Source organism: Epargyreus clarus, unplaced genomic scaffold (genome assembly GCF_041222505.1).
Source record: "Epargyreus clarus isolate Ecla_fem2 unplaced genomic scaffold, WU_Ecla_fem_2.2 ptg000018l, whole genome shotgun sequence".
NCBI lineage: Eukaryota > Metazoa > Arthropoda > Insecta > Lepidoptera > Hesperiidae > Epargyreus > Epargyreus clarus.
This window is the reverse complement of record NW_027332226.1, coordinates 6,930,218-6,947,268: the sequence shown is the minus strand read 5'-3', so window position 1 is coordinate 6,947,268 and position 17,051 is coordinate 6,930,218. Positions and strand designations below refer to the sequence as shown.

General features: G+C 36.4%; 1 protein-coding gene across 4 annotated transcripts in view; it reads right to left on the bottom strand.

Annotated features, from left to right (window-relative positions):
• Positions 1-17,051, bottom strand: part of stumps (DBB domain-containing protein stumps) — a 29,463-nt gene continuing 12,412 nt past the window's right edge. Inside the window, exons 1-15 of one of the 4 annotated variants that reach the window (XM_073083212.1) lie at positions 15,878-16,026; positions 13,470-13,773; positions 13,001-13,248; positions 6,117-6,234; positions 5,396-5,622; positions 4,991-5,157; positions 4,605-4,749; positions 4,273-4,424; positions 3,978-4,110; positions 3,202-3,392; positions 2,097-2,940; positions 1,936-2,013; positions 1,758-1,855; positions 1,427-1,566; positions 1-890 (exon numbers count right to left, since the gene is read on the bottom strand). In XM_073083212.1, the coding sequence (XP_072939313.1) occupies positions 695-890; positions 1,427-1,566; positions 1,758-1,855; positions 1,936-2,013; positions 2,097-2,940; positions 3,202-3,392; positions 3,978-4,110; positions 4,273-4,424; positions 4,605-4,749; positions 4,991-5,157; positions 5,396-5,622; positions 6,117-6,234; positions 13,001-13,248; positions 13,470-13,773; positions 15,878-15,914 (3,078 nt within the window). In that variant the 5' untranslated portion in view covers positions 15,915-16,026 and the 3' untranslated portion in view covers positions 1-694. Of the gene's footprint in view, positions 891-1,426; positions 1,567-1,757; positions 1,856-1,935; positions 2,014-2,096; positions 2,941-3,201; positions 3,393-3,977; positions 4,111-4,272; positions 4,425-4,604; positions 4,750-4,990; positions 5,158-5,395; positions 5,623-6,116; positions 6,235-11,714; positions 11,945-13,000; positions 13,249-13,469; positions 13,774-13,878; positions 14,029-15,877; positions 16,027-17,051 lie in introns of those variants that run through there. The other 3 variants (XM_073083213.1, XM_073083214.1, XM_073083215.1) reach the window with 3 other exon arrangements.

The window sequence follows — 17,051 nt, the reverse complement described above, 5'->3', positions numbered from 1 at the left end:
TAGTTTTTGGTTTATAGTTTATTTTCAAGTAAATATTATAATGTGATATAAATGCATTTGGGAAAGTTAATACAAAAGTACTAATAAAAATCTTGGCTACATTTGAGTTTCACTTCCAAGACTTCCATATATTTGAATAATTACGATCCTTACAATTAATTCTGTGGCTAAATTCAAATTAAACAATTTTGTACCATGTCTAAATCTAAATGTTTGTAATAATAAATAAAAATATGGCCTTATAAATCCTTATACTAACTTATATACAAAATGTACATCGAGATGGTGTCATGTATCTCTTTCAGTCTTTGTATTCGTGAATGCTAGCAAGAGACTAACCGACCATTACATAAATGCATCAAATTATATTATACACACAAACTCGTGGTCAGTGTTAAATCAAGCTAAAATTTAACAAAATCATATCAATATGTTGACATATTTTTATAATTAGGAATATATAAATCCCCAAAATAAATCATATACGATTTAAAACAATTCTTTTTCTGTTTTAGCCTAAAAGGCGATTCTGATAACATAACATGATGTTAAGACGACATTAACTTATTGTCCGCATTCGATACTTGCGAAATGTTTCGAACTCTCTCATTATATTTAACATCTGTGGATTATTCATCGGTAAATTCATTTTTAATGTCGTTTACGAGACGTAGGTTTGTGCAGCTTGTGCAACCTACGTGTGTGAAGCGGAGATGTTCATGTACATGTGTCCGTCACGATCAGAGGCGTGTCCGAGCGCGTGGGAGCGCTCGCGGCCGAAGTGCATGCGTAGGTGCGTGTCGTGTGCGTCATGAGCGTCGCCGTCCAACCGCTCGCGGGACGCGGACGCCTCGCGCTCGACTATCGTCGCCATGTGGTGGCTTCTGGAACTGTAAGTCAACTTTGTAAAACATTTGTTTCATACGAATGGCATGGACTTTTTACCACGCTTTTATTAGCTTGGGTTGTATGTATGTGTATGTATGTGACGGAATCTTTTAATTCGATTTCTACCCACTTTGAACGGTCCAATTCATTTAAAATTTTGATCAATTATCAAGAACCGATGACAATACACGATTTTAATAATTTTATCCCATTCTCCTTATCAGGATCGTCAGGAATCAGGATTAAGGTTTTCCTTGTGCGATTTTAGCGTGGTTTTTAGTTTAGTTTTTAAACTATAATTATGTCTTATGGTGTTCGAACGGTAGGAGAAATGTATGCAAATTATATTACATCAACATATCTGCATTAACTACAACAATTTATGTAAGTACATTAAACTATTTTGTAATGAATCTTGTCCAACAGATATATCCAAGGAATTCCGATGTTTATATTACGATTTGTAAATAATTACCGATTACTACTATTTAAGTAGGCGAACATTTCACTAATTTACACATTTTTTATTATGTTATACCTGTTATCATGTTTAGGATGTCCAAATGTAGTGAACTGGGGACATCCGTTGAGAGGTCTCGGAGGCGGCGGGATCAGGTAGTCATCCAATCTATTGTCACCGTCACATGCCGAGTTCATCGTTAAGGTGCTCGAAGATATCTGAAACATGAAATAAGTGAGTAATCTTTATCTTTCTATCTTACACAATATTCGATTCAGTGTATTATGCTATAGGAGGTAAAAAAGTGATATTTCAAGAACCACACCTTTTAAACCTAAATCCGGTGCTGCTAAATGGGTTTTGAACCTTACAAAAAGTACATTAAAATTAATTGGGGTAGGCAACTTACAATTGACTTCGCCTTATCGTCACACTCTGATTGTACGCTATTGGTTTCTCCCACGCTGCCGCCGCTTACGGTGCTCAGTCGGCCTGACGACGAGGAACCTGTTTTATAAATGTTTTTGTAAGCTATATGTCGCAAATTCATTACAATCTCACACTTTTTTACATCAAAAGTTGCTTACTGTCACTTAGGCTGCTGTTTGGTCGGGTATTCCCATTTCGTTTTTCTATTGTTCCTGTCGCTGAGTTGTTTTCGTGATCTGAAACATTACAAACTTTTAATTTCAGTTCTATCTCCCATAGATACAAGTATATACACCAATTACTAAGCTTTAGGACTCACGTTTATTCTTGCTCTTAGAGAAAATTTTCTTTACTCGCTCGAACGGCGTCGGCCTCTTCAAGTGATCTTTAATTTTTTGTTGAATTTTGTCATATTCTTCTCGCATTTTATTCAGTTGTTCCTGTTTTTCTTTAAGAGATTGCTGAGTCTCATTTCTGTTTTTCCATTCCATCACGAGTTTCTCAACTTCGGATATCGTGAAAACATTATTTTTAAAATCATTAATTATTTCTGCTAACTCCTCCTGGCCGGTAAGAGGAAAGTTTTCTTTTCCTGACTTAAGGCTACCACTATTACGTATTATGTCTTTGGTATTTAAATTTATTTGGCTTATGTCGCTGGTGGGAGTGTCAATACTAAACATTTTAGATTCCTCGGTCGGTGAATACAGGAATATGTCGGATTGATGTGGCAGTAGGCGGGAACTGTTTGCGTATAGATTATTAGGTCTAAATTTCGGACTTTCAACTTTAATGTTGGAAGGCTGAACCAAGTAATCATGTTCTATGGCTTGTTGAATTCTGTCCGCTGTGTTATCGTGAACAGCGAAGTCGTTTTGGTAGAACTGCTCCTTAGCTTGAGGTAACTTCAGATTTGGTCGTTGCTTTCGTCCATTATCACCAGGATTAACAAAGTTTTCTTCCAAGTTCTGCGTGCACACTTCACTGAATGGATCGGTGGTTGCTTCTTCGTCTGCGTCCTTGCGGGTCGGAGAGTCAACTGTATCGGAACTTTCAACTATTCTTAATTCCGCATGCTGCTTGCCTTCGTCTTGATTTTCTTCTTTATCGTTATCAGACATATTCTTCAAGTAATAGTACATGTTTGAGAATTCGTTTATTTTCTGTAACGAGAATTAATATGTTAATGAGAACTTAATTTCCATTGAATCCAAAATGTACTTCTAAACTTTTTCATTTTTAACATAACTATGTTACATATCAGCTCCCTATCGCAAATCAGTTTCTAAACCTCGTTTTGCGACTCAGTAAAAGCTGGAGTCTTAAAGGCTTTAATGGAAAAATCTCGTTTCTTTTCAAAGTCAAATCCTACCAAATTGTACCTTACTGGCTTTAACTATTTTTGAAGTCGATTAAAATCTCACCATGTGATCAGCGAGCATGTCCGCGAGGCGGTAGTGTTTGTGGTCGCGCGCGAGGTCGGCGGGCGTGCGCTGGCGCGCGTTGCGCAGCGCGACGGCCGCGCCGCCGCCCGGGCACTCCAGCAGCTGCCAGCACACGCGCTCCAGCCCGAACCGCGCGGCCCAGTGCAGGAGCGTAGGGTACTCCTCGCCACCTAGGATAAAGTCAATTAACGTTTAGCGGACGAAAGCGTCGGATATTCCTCGCCACCTACGACTAAGTAAATAAACGCATAACAGTCAAATTGTCGTTTGAATAGCACTGCCCAAAGTGCGGGAATATCAAGTCCCCGTAATTCGCTACGCAATTGATAAAACATTGAGAATACAATAGAATACGTTTACTGAAAATATTCACGTAATTTTTGGAGCTCTAAAAATATATATGTCTAGACTAAATCAGTCGTCTTCATACGATGATTAGAGTACCTAAGCTTGTTTCCACTACAATCTATCTATCTTGTTACGAAAAAATTTCAAAGTTTCGAAAAATTGGACACGAGTCTTAGGTATGTTTAGCTCGGTAAAACAACCAACAATAATAAAGTCCAAAATAATAATTAAATACCGCCTTTTTTCGTCATTCATAATGCCTGTAGCGCTACACCACAGTCACGCATATTACGGTAGGTACTATTGTAACCGGTCGGTCAACATCTGCCACACACCCGTACATTTTTCTCCGGTATTTTATAACTTAACTTGAACATTAAACAATTAACTGAATAGAGATTACTTACTAGATACATCTGCTTTAGGGTTGAAGTGTTCCGACGATGACAATAAGTTGAAATGCGGTGGGATATTCTTCTGGAATGCGTTCAGCATCCAACTGTCTAATTGGTCCTTGTTTGTTGTTTTGAAACCCAAGGTCTGAAATAGATTTTAATTTCCATTTAATGTTTATTTTTCTTTAATGAATTTTAAGCATATTTTTATTCAACCAGATTAGGTTGATCCTAATGTGGAACGAATAGTGACAGTGGAAAGAATATTCTCATTTTACGGGTAGTACATTTAAATATTTATTAGTACCTGGCACATAAACTCCAAAGGGTGATCAGAAGCTCGCAGCAACTGATCGAGTTCTCGCAATCGGCTCTCACATTTTATTTGTCGTCTGCCTAAAGACTGGCCATTCTTGCTCACTCGTACCCAAACAAGCATGGACACTTCCAAACATGACTCTGTAAAAGACATTGCAAATAAAATCAAAATACTTGAAGTAAAATTCGATTGAATAGCCACATACCTTCTTGAAAGTAAAATTCGATTATTATCATTCGTTAAAGTAAAACTTTAGTTTATTGAATAGTTACAATAATATTACTAATTTAACTAATTCAACTAACTAGTTATTTACTCACCGGGTATATCAAACTGTAGTGTGTAAGGGTTTCTTTTCTTGAAAGTCGGTATCTGTATGACCTCTCCTTTTTTGTCCACCATTATCTTTATACTGTCTTCCTCCCTAATGGGGTCGTTCAGAAGCGCTATCACTCGACTCTGACCCTGTAAACAACGATAATAAATACGACAGTCCATTGTTTTTCTTATAATATAACATTGTTTGTATGACACGTTTATTGCTTTTCCAAGAAATTAATAGATCACTCCAAAAGACTTACGTATCATCGTCATCAGAATTGATCAAATCATCAAAATTGTACAAAAATTTTAGTTAAATCTTTAGTTATTGTTTATGTCTTTGATTAATTTCTAAGTTGGTAATGTAATTTACATAATTACTTACAATTTTGACTTTTTTCGGGACGATAGAAAAACTAGTTCTATCGGTAGCTGTGTCCTTACAATCTTTGGTTCGCAAAATACCGACGGCTGCAGTGAGGAAAGTGTCCACGAAGGAAGTATCCTTCTCACGCACCGACATCATCTGCCACTGGTCTACCTCAGGGTAATCTGAAATAAGTTACAAATTGTTATGCTTCCACCCAAGAGATCGTATAAGTTATCTTGTTCCAATGTTCTTTTTGTCATTATGTCTATTCGTTGGTTTATTGTCCGTGTGTCAATATTTGCCTATTTACTCGTATATACAAATATCGAATTCGGATCAAGTTTGTCTTATGCGCATTTTTTTAGTATTTACAAAATAATTAATTAGGAGAACTGTAAATAGTTCTAAAAATATACTAACCGTCACAGTTATTAGCAATAACGTGGTTTTTCTCGACGCCCAGCAACATGACCAAAACCTTGTCAACTCTGACCAAAGTATCGAAACTAATGTCTCTCTTCAAATCCGACAGTTTCGAGGCGAGGTTTGGACAAAGAATCACGATTTGCAGTTGAGCTTTCGAAAGCTTGTCTATTTTTTCTTGTGCGTCCGGAGATACCAGCTCCTCTGCTGTGACTGGCGTTACCCTAGAAATCATATAAGTTATGAATATATAAAGTCAAAAGTTATTAATACTCATCCAAAATAATTTAATTGTACGAATTAGAAATTTGAAAAAGTAGATGAGTTAAATTTCAAACAAAATTGTTTTGGTTATGTTTAGAACCTTCGTTTATCCCTTTTATTTACACTACTGCCTGGCGTTACCAGGAGTATTATATTTATTTTATACAAAATTGGTACTCATCAAATAAACTTATAACTACATCTTATAATCTGATCAAAGATAAATAAGTATTGCCCATTAAACGAGAATCAATTCAGTGACTATTCCCTAAATTAATTCCCTTTATTACAAAAATGATATTGGTAGATCTTATAGTCTGATCAAATTCGATAAGTAAGTATTACCCATTAAGAGGGGATTAATTTGATGACTCTATTCGCCAAGTTAATTATATTTCTTGTCCAATAGTAGTATCTGTCCCTCAAATTACCTAATATAGTATTATAAGGTTACCTGTAGTGGTGCCTTGCTCTTTGTGACATAATTTTGTCGAAACTCGCCACGAGGTAGTCGGACCACAAGGCGCTCTCAGGAGAACCCGAGCTCCAAACTATCGCTATGTCTTCCATCTCTGTAACAAAGATTAGGTATTTGATAAAGTTTACAGAAATTAGTATGCCTTGAGGAGTAAAGCTTCTTACACGTAAGCTGCTTAAGTATATTATTTCCAATATTCTCAATAACAAATATTTTAAATTCATATCACCAGTATCTTATTTTAGTCAGAGATATGGTTATATGGCATTACAAAAACGAAATTCGTCTAAGTATTTGTCTGAAAACTCAACCTCGTACTAGATAAACTTCGAAAATAAAACATCTAAAAGCATTCAACCAAATCGCTAGTGTCCTGTGACGAATTGCCTATTTACTTATAGTTATTTGATATTGCCTACCCAATGGCAGTTCTATTGTCTCAAGTATTCCTTGTGAACATTATTGTGATATACAGTTATCTAATAAGGAAGTCTTTCAGATATAAATCGAGATAACAAGTGTGATTGATGCTCTGTCAAGCGCCCAGCCGCCGGCAGGAGCATACGATACCTTACACTGAAAGGAAGTGTTGTCAAGGGATAATCAAAGTATGAACGATGTCGTTCACTTCATATCACATGGGGGTCATTGGCTGGACCGAAGTTCATGGATCTTGTGATCATAAACTTTATGACCTAACTATTTATGGCGGCTATCCTGTAATAGGTAGGTACTAACTGCCTGTAGCGTTGTTTATAAAGCAATGTTATAATTAATCTTGTTACAAAAAGGTTAGTTTTTTTTGTAAGTTACGCTATAACTTACAAACTTAGAAGCTACTAAACTATTTTACAATTAATTATCTACTACAAAGCAAATGTTTGAAGAAATACTACATACCTACCTACCTATCTATATTTATTTATTTAATACACCCCTAAAAGGAAGTGCTCTTGTTGATCTAAAACTTTTTAAAATAGAATTGGCAGGGAGAGGTGAACTGGAATATGCGCTTAAATATCCGGCAGACGGTGTGCAAGGATATGATACAAAAAAACTAATTATTGGTTGCCACGAGATACGACATCTGTGCAGAGCGAGATGCAGCAGCTGCTGTAATTTGACCTGCAAGCTCTTGTCTTACCATTACCCTCTACCTCTTAATGGCACTTGAAATCAATTAATACAATTACAGACAAACAGATTGCCTTCACAATTAGATAAAAACGACGACGTAAGCTGCTTATATGTGGCGTCGTAACCATCTTGCCTGTTTTAATGAGTTGCTTATGCAAATTATGTAGGCTACACTCCATGTTCAAACAGAATAAATAAGTCGGAGCCCTCAAAACACATTTCTTCCTTCCCTAATATTACACTCGTGCACGTGACTCAAAACATACGGTGGTTGTTAAATTTTTTATTGCATACAGCGCAGCGCATACACGGGGCCTGCTTACAAAATATGCTATGCACCGCGCGCACCGGAAACTCATACGGATTTATACTTACCCACCTCTGCCGCCAAATGAAGACCCGACTAAATGTAATATCCGTTTCCTAAATAGACAAACGTCTATCAGCGTCGCCCGGAATAACTATAGCCGATTAGATGCGGCGAGAACTAAGCCGATGCGGTCACATTAATAGAAATTATGATAGAACGCCGACGAGTTAAGTAGAGCTTTCGGAACTCTAAGAAATCGTTGTAAAAGGCGAAACTAAATAAAGTAATGGATTATGTATTCATAAATAATTACACATCAGATAAAATCAGTTCTCAGAAGTGATGAGGCATCTGTGATCGATTTCAGGTAGATCCAGATTCCAGATAGATAGAATATAGATGTTAAAGGGCGGTGTTGACGACTTACTATCAGGTAAACAGAATGCTCGTTTGGAAACCAAGTTTATAATAATATTTAACTCCCACCTTTATTTTAAGTGTATATAATTCTCAGTAAAGCACGATAATTTAAAAATATATGTAATTCCAAGAAACTTCTTAAGTACCTATATATACATGGAGACCATCAGAGATAAGTTTTGAGCGTTATTTGAAATTAAATCCATTAACAATAATCTTAATGTAAGGACGTTAAGTGGGGAAGCAATTACAATAATAAATATTGCAATGCATACATTCGTGAGTACGCTACGTTTCAGTTCGATCACTTGTGTCGTAATAGGAAAGATGGAAGCCTTTTGGTCGGATGTTACGTAAAACATTTCAGAAATAGCTCGGAGGTACTCAATGCCCATACTCGATCACCTAAACCTAATTATTTAGGCCACAAGGTGGTTACTCGTTCACCGCTTCAGTTTTCAGTTGAATGGCCGCAGTCTTTGAAGTGCCGAGTGAAATATCGTAGGTTCCTATAACAGTTTCCAGTTTGTCAGGTGGTTGTTTGATCTAGTGTTACTAGCGAAGGAAATAATATTAGGCCGACGGTTTGTTTACGCCTGGGACCGCATGAAATAGGTCATCTTATACTCAACATTTTACACTCTTTGTTGATAGATTCCCTTTATATTTTGCAGACGTCTAGACTCTAGACAGCTGGGCTCATTATAATCTTATCTTAACCAAGCGTTGCGTATTCAGTTCATTCCCAATCAAGGGTAAACAATCCGGATCAATATTTACTTTTCGCTGTCGATTACAAGTTTCCGGGAAACTGTTTCCCCATAGATAATCGTAAACAAAAGTAGGTAGTTAAGGAATAATGTAATTAGTAGACATTCAAAGAGGAAAGTTTCAGCTAAATTATGAACTTGGGCTGCTATGAATATAATTATAAGGGCTTAAATTAGATTAAATTCCTACCTGAGATCGCCCACACATACGTTGCTACCTTTAAGGACTACGCTAGAGCGCCTCGGAGATATACCTCCCGTACCACACCCTTCAATTCATAATACAGCAAAGTTTAACACTGCTATTATTTTGCTTGAATAAGAAATGCATGCCTTCACGTGCGTGCCTTCACTCCACATGGATTCTACTACAATTAAATAAAGGTACCGAAATCGGACGATTCGCTGTACAGAAATAAAAGTCTATGAGTTTGCTTTCAAGCCGTTATTGTTTAAGCAATTAATCAACGTCGATACATGTGTAATTAAAACAGGATGTGATACATTGAAATAATATTTGCGAGCCATGATACGCGCACATTTCGCATATAAGCTCAAGTATGACTTAATGGAACGATTAGGTAAACGACTTACTTTAATAATAAAGCGTCTGTTATACTTTGCAACAGTTACCATATTTTACGATTTTGTTTGGACAGTCCCATTTTTGTTTTGTTACAAAAAAGTTTCTAATTAACGTAACACTTTGTATTGTAATTAGATAAGGGCGTGTTTTATTATTTTTTTATCGTTGAAGTCTGTCGGGTATTCATATAAGCGGACCAACTTAATCCTCAGGGATATACATATATCTCCATAGATAAACTTCAGTTAGTACCCCTGTCCTACAGTTAATAGCCATGAGGCGATCTGCGCGGTGATTTCCTACATCAATATTACAAAAAAGAAAAAAACTAAATTTGTCCCATTTATAGTTAGAAATCATATGAGCCATGCGACGGCGCTACTGGCACCCTGCAGGCATGATTCACGTTATCAAAATAAACATATTCTTCTTTTTCGCCCTCTGTCTGCTCGCGGTACTTAATCATAAATCCCGCGCCGGTTCTGGCATCGTGGGCAATTAACACAGTTTTTCCATATTTTAATATTAGTCACAGTGTACGTTACCTAATTTGTCAGTTGTGCGAAATAAATTGGACCGGTACTTCGGTAAATCACTTGTTTACGCGTGGACTTCTAATTTGTATGTGTGTCAAGATTTTTGACATTTTGTTTTTAATTTTTTTACTATCCTCTTCAATAATAAGATAGGTATTATTTTTATCACTCTGTTTGTAATGCAGGTAAACGGACTTATATTTGTGATAAGCAGTTATGCAATTTAAAAAGCAACTATGAAACGCCTTGCGTTGTGATAAAAATATAAAGTTATAAACATAGTCAATGATTTGAATTCACGTAGGTATATAATATACGAAGTTCTTGATATTTAAAAATATCGCTAACTATTTAGAAACTTATCATATCAATGTTTGTAATTTCATATTCATATTCAAAAACAATGATGTAAACCACACGTACCTAAAGTCCTAAATACATATAAAAGTTACCAACATAACTTATGTTTGCAAGTTGTTAATTAATCCAAATTGTTTTACAAGCCCTTTGGACGAGGAATTTCCTCATTAGCCCGCCCTTTCATTAGAATGATCAAATGTCCGGCCTATCTCATAACCCCTTTACTGTAATAAAGTGAAAAGTATTCTCCGCAAAATCGGTGAATTTTATCAAGACTTTAATATAAATTAACAAAGTTTTTTAACTTCTATATACTCTACGTCCAAATGTAGGTTCATTTAAATTATTAATGTCGGTTATAGGAAAACAGTAATTAAAATAAAGAGAAGGCAATGCGCTCAAAGTTTCTCTACCTTGTAAAATAACATTGCAAAATTAATATTGGCACTTATAAGTAAGTACCTACATAAAAATACTGATCAGTTTATCCAAACGTGCCGAAAGAGTTCTTTTGTTTTGATAGTTATAAATTCAATAAAGTACACTTGTGCTTTACAAAATCTAAATTCCCCATATAATTATTTAACTAGAAATAATAAGAGTTACTATGGTATTCAGTATTAGCAACATTGGAGAACTATGCAAATATTTTTCACACGAACTCCACCTCCCTCAGATGTATATCTTTTTTAAGATAAGACAATCTGCGGATGCCATAAACTGCGTTATACGAACAACAAAGAATTATTTAAATAGGCACAATGCATGGGAGCGATCCTTGTTCGTTTAGCACACCGAGAACAAAATAGGCGTCACACATTTACATTCCCACTGCGAACACATTACGGGAGTCACTCCGATGCATGTAAAGTACACCATGTTTATTCTGTCAGTCTTGCCACCCTGCATAAGTAATGGGTACACAACATTAAAGCGTTGGAGTCGATAAGGTACGTCTTTATACTGATTAACAATAAGGTCCAGTTTGGTGTGCGCTGTCCCCTAACAACAGAAAAAATAGTCTGCTATTGTCTTAATGTACGCAGTCCCTTTGACATTGATTTTGGTAAGAATAAGATTATTTGACATTTAAAATCAGCGATTTAACATAACAATAATGTCTGAAAATAAAACAAACTTTTATGGTCATAAAACAATAAATATTTCCAATGACTTAATTTAATTAACCATTGTTTCAATATTTATTAATTTAAAATGTAATCTTAAATTTATGACGTAGTACTTATATTTTTAAGTTTATGGTCACTGTGTCATGAAAGCTTTTATCTCTAAATTATTTATTATACTTCAGCGTCTACTTAAGTTTATATCAAAAGCGTTTTGACTAATTTTCTTAATTTAATCAACAATTAAGTATTTAACATGCCGACGAAATGTTAAGTTATTAATTCATAATTAAATCAAATAATTTTAATGGATAAAATAAACACTCACTCGTATCAGCCATTATTCCCATGGAGGCGTTTTTAAACGTAACCGAACGAAAAATAGCACTGGACGGTACCGGCTTAAAGGTCCGACATTGCACTGAATTGCAGAGCACTAGAATGCGCGCGGAATGAGCAAAGAGCAAACTGAGGCTCGAGAAGCGCGGTTAGAGCGAGCAGGGCGCGAAGTGTCCGTTCGACGATGCGCTGCGACGCCGCGCCGCCACTGCCGCCGGGCGCTGCGCTGGCGTCAGGCGGCGCACGCGCACGCACTTCGCATACTAAAACACGACGCGAAGTACCATAATCGCAAGTATCGCAACTCCATCGCCCATCATCGACGCCTAATCTCCTCAAACATATTTGGGCTCGTGTGTAAATATTCCCCTGGCGTTATCGATCGCCAAATACGACGCGTAAATACTGGACACGTTCTGATTATATTCCTTTCGCGTTTCGCGATAAGCCTAAATGACAACACTATGGTCCCTGAAGATCAACAAACTGACCCTATTGATAAAGGTGTGACAGGACAATGAATTATGTAAATGTATGCACGTATCCCACTTTTTGTGCTGCAATGTTTAATCTCGCCAATTGCTTATAAATATGAAAATCATAGATACATCACATGTAATAAAAGTTATCGTACAATTCAACCTTCCCTTAAAAGTTCTACTGAGATAACAAAAAATATTGTGATCGTAGTAATTAAACTGCAATAAAAAATTGTATCGTAATAGTCATAATTAATGTAAAGGCAATAAAAATCACAAACGATAAGAAAGTAAATAATGCGTTCTCTTTGTATGACTTCATAGACGCGTACCGCTATAACGTAAATAAAAATGCCGCTCCTTTACTAGAACTGCTTTCCTATTAAACATTTCGGACAATGCATTACGCTATCACGTTATCAGAAAGGGCCGTGAGGTCGGGTGCAATGCTCTCCAACTCTCCCGATATCAGCCCCACGTCTTCGCCGGATTGTTTACGGCCATATATCAAATTGTCCATTTCCATACGAGGACATAATGGAACAATTATTTAATAATAGATCGAATGACTACCTAAACTTCCTTCGAGATGTGAAATGGACTGGAGCAAATTTATCTCTATATTGTTTTTAGTTAGTCGTATGGCGCTTATGTCGAACTCAAGACGATAACATTTTAGACGACAAGTAGATATATGAAATACATATTTCAGCTTTAACTTAGAGCAACAAAAAATATGTATTAACTGCAAATAATATTTTGAAGTGAAATAGAAGTACCTTAAAAGGAAACTCACCTTTAAAGGAAAAATTTCTGGGCCGTCTCCGTTTCACTGATTCGTCATCTACTTGGTTGAACCTTGGTGGTGGCATCTTTGGTACTTCACTGGGCACGGTCGTGACTTCCCCGGTCCCCGCGGCTCCGGTCGCCAAATATCCTCCTACTGAGTGACGTCTCCTGCCTTGAAGCGGAATTGTGTAGAACACTTCTTCTCGCTCTTTAGGTCCCTCTGGGGTCACCACTGTTGCGCTAATCTTGCCCTTCCTGTGCAATAATTGGCTTATTAAAGCATAAAACGTTCCTTGGGAGGAAGTGGGCACCGATTACATTTTTTGTATGGTCATTATGGTAAGAAAAAAACTTAATTTGCTTATGAATAAAATTACGTTTGTAACCACCAACTATTTTAGCGTAATCTAGCAATTACAGGATTTTTAAACCTGTGACATAAAATAATATTGTATTGTATTGTAAGATCAACTTACTTTATTCTAGGAGCAGTAAATGTGTGCCTCATGTCGCCTGGAGCACAATCTCCAGGTCTTGGTTCACCTTTCAGGAATCTTTCAGCTTGTTCGGGTTCCTTAGCGGATAGTGATCGCAATAGTGCTCTAAATTCTTTTCTTCTGGGACTCTCGGGTTCCCTGCGCCGAGGGGATGTGAGCGGTCGGACGCCATCTGTCCACGTCCTGGCTGGAGCCGAGCGGGAGTACTGCTCGGTTCCCGAAGCAATGGAACCAGCGCTATCAGGGACATCTTTGTCCGGAAACGCGAAGTAGGATGGGTTATCTGAAACAAAGATCATAATTGTACCTTATGCTTAAATTCGCGCTTATTACTTGATTGCAGGGATCTCTTATCTGCAATGAACAGGATAAGAGTGATCTAATGTACCAAGGATCATTGCGAGGGGACAGGACCTCCGTAGAGCGGCGTCCTGGAGTGGTCAGTGGCGTGCGACTGCCACGCGAGAATTATTCAATAACGCCAATGAACTAACGGCTCTCCATTACGTCCACTGCGGGCCGAGTAGAGCAACCTACTTTTATGAGCCGGAAAATGCGAATTGAAAGCAATCTTCGTCCCGACTCCGCCATACTTAAGCCGCCGTTCTCATATGGGGCAGTGGCTGATAATCTATTTATTGTTACGAACACCTACTCAGCTTAGGCTAATATAGTTATATCTTTTGTATATTAGTATTATTTATTTGGCCCACTTAAGTTTGTACACGCTACACGTGACCACAGAAGAATAAAATATGCAAAAGGATACGATTCAACTATGCATAATTCTTGAAGTAACACTATATGTAATAAAACAAATTAAATTTGTCAATCGTCAGATCTTTTGTTTAATATTTTTCAATTACATAAAAATATATTTTTCAGTTTCATCTTGAAAGAAAAATATACGGAATCAAGTTTGATTTTTGAAATATATTCAAAATTATGGTGCTTGATCGTGTAAATGGGTAATAATAATAATTTAATTAATTTATTAAACTAGATCATATAACGATCCAAATGCTCTGGGTAAACAAATGTATGATAATATATTTAAGAGACATGTTACATTATTAACATTATAATATACCTAATTATACAATTATAAGAAATAAATGAAGTTAGTATTGAATACTTAAAAATATTTTATTGGCCCTGTTAGCTGACAGTGACTATAGTGGAACTGTTTAGGGAGACTTAACGAACTTAAGATACTTATGAATGGTTTTTGTGCCCGCATGTGTGCCGTATTATGTTCCAACACTTGGAGGGCGGGATGAAAGGACAGTCCCTTCGGACATGTGGCGCACAAAAACTAAGCAACAATGCTGGACAAACATCTACACCATTAACGTATCTAAATTTAGTTGTGCTTGACAAGTGCCTGACACTGATTTGATTTATTTGTGTATCAAGCTTTACTATACTATAGAGGCAGATGTAGTGATGTGGTTATTCGTTCATTATACATTGATTAATAATTTAATTTAAGATGCTTTTAATTGTAACTTATTAACATCATATTAAACAAGTTGAGAAAGTGAACCCAGTATAATTGTAGTTAACATATTGGTTTTATCTATACAATTTTTCTCTTTATTTTTATAAAACAGTATAATGTAATGTCGCTAAAATATCAACCCTACTTTATTATAAGTATATATTTTTACTCAGAGTTATTTTTAAATAAGGAGAGTATATTATTATAATTGTGATACAAATACAATCTTCTCAGGTGACTTTCATGTGTGCTCTGTGAATCAGTCTGAATTCTTGGAAAACAAGAAAATGTGTTTGACGAAAAATAACATTGTAAAGATTCAGACGCCGGCGCTTCAGTTTCAGATAGTGAGTAATTTTTCGTGGTATAATTTTATGAGCATATATTATAACGGAATACATTAGTGATATATAAACAATGAACATTACATAATATGTAGGTACTTACTAAGTATAAAAAGATGATAACAGTTGCATATTTACAAATAATTAATAATTATGCAAATATATCTAGGAACCCATTATTCATATTTTCGTCAGTAAAACATTTTTTGTTTAGTTAATTAATATAAGTTATCAAAGATACAAATATACCAATACGTACATAGATTATAAAAAATAAGTATATTCATAACAAGTGCATCCTATAATTATTATGCTACATGTGTAGACGCATAGATAAGTGAAGTAGCTATATAGAAACGTGCAATATACATAGAAAATAAATTACAGCTTTTTGCATTAGCTTTCGATATAAACTGCTTGAATATTTTGGAAAAGATAAAACGTGGTATCCTGATAAGCATCACGATATTGACTTATCCCTAATCAATATTGAAAACAAAAAAAAAACACCAAATAGATAAAATCAGTAAAAAATCACTCACTAGTAGCACGTAGACAAAAGTCGAATTGGGGTCCCATTGTAGATGAGCGATGCGATACGCGATACGCTAAACACAACACATCCCGCCGAAAGCGCGGTGGACTCTGCGCGGCGTATCTCGGGCGGCGCGGGCGCAGGTGGAAACAGCGCACACGTGCGCGCCTTTCACAAGGAAGGGAAGCTTTCTGGCACCGGAGAGCGGTGTGAGGAAAGCTCACGCACTTTCAGGTACGCTTCATTACTCGGCGCTTCGTAGTATTTTTCACTACGCCTCACTGACTGTACGTACTCATCACATAACTAAAATGTTATTATTAGAATTAGAGACTTTTTATTGATTTCCTGATACGATTTCGAAGCGCAACAGCCACTGGAGTTTTATTACGAAGAGTTTTATTTTCTTTAGATGCCTATGTGATTAAATTAAATCTGAATGAAATAGTAAATAGTAAGCGATGAAGAGTAAGTTCAAGGTATGTAGTGTACGCTACGCATCATAGAGTAACTTATACATATGGAGACTACACGTGCACTGGAACAGAACTATAAACATAATTAAATAGATTAAATAACAAGACTTTTTAACTCTCCAATATTTTGAAGTAATTTGTTAGACAAGTGCCTATTTTATTTTGTTTAATGTCACAAAAGCAGACTATCTTTTGAGCATCTGGCTCTCGGGTCGTAGCACGCGCGGGCCGGAAACGTCCCGAAGCTTAGAAATCACGTATACATACGTTTATGAACAGGGGAGTCTGTGCCCCGGTTTAATTTGAGTGCTGCGGCGTGTGCTGCGTCCGTTTTGGTAGCAACCGTTACTGTTTGTAAATAAACGCTCACATTGTTGATGTACAATTCATTCATATTCGACGCTGGTACTGTTTTACCCTATGGGGTGACAGATTCTAGGTAGCGGTTTGCTTGTGTATCTTGCTGCTAAAAAGAAAAAAAATATATGTCTATAGCGAGCTGGGCCGTGCATGGACATCTATATTAAACTCCGGATAGGATAAAAATTCTAACTGGGGTCAGCCACAGATGCGTTACTATCCCTTTATAACAAGAACCAAGACAGAAGATGAGAATTCTCAATACCGTCTATGTATTATATTTTTCCTAAAATTTTTATAATGGCAGCACAAAATTTTATAATGGCATATTTTGTAATTCAATAT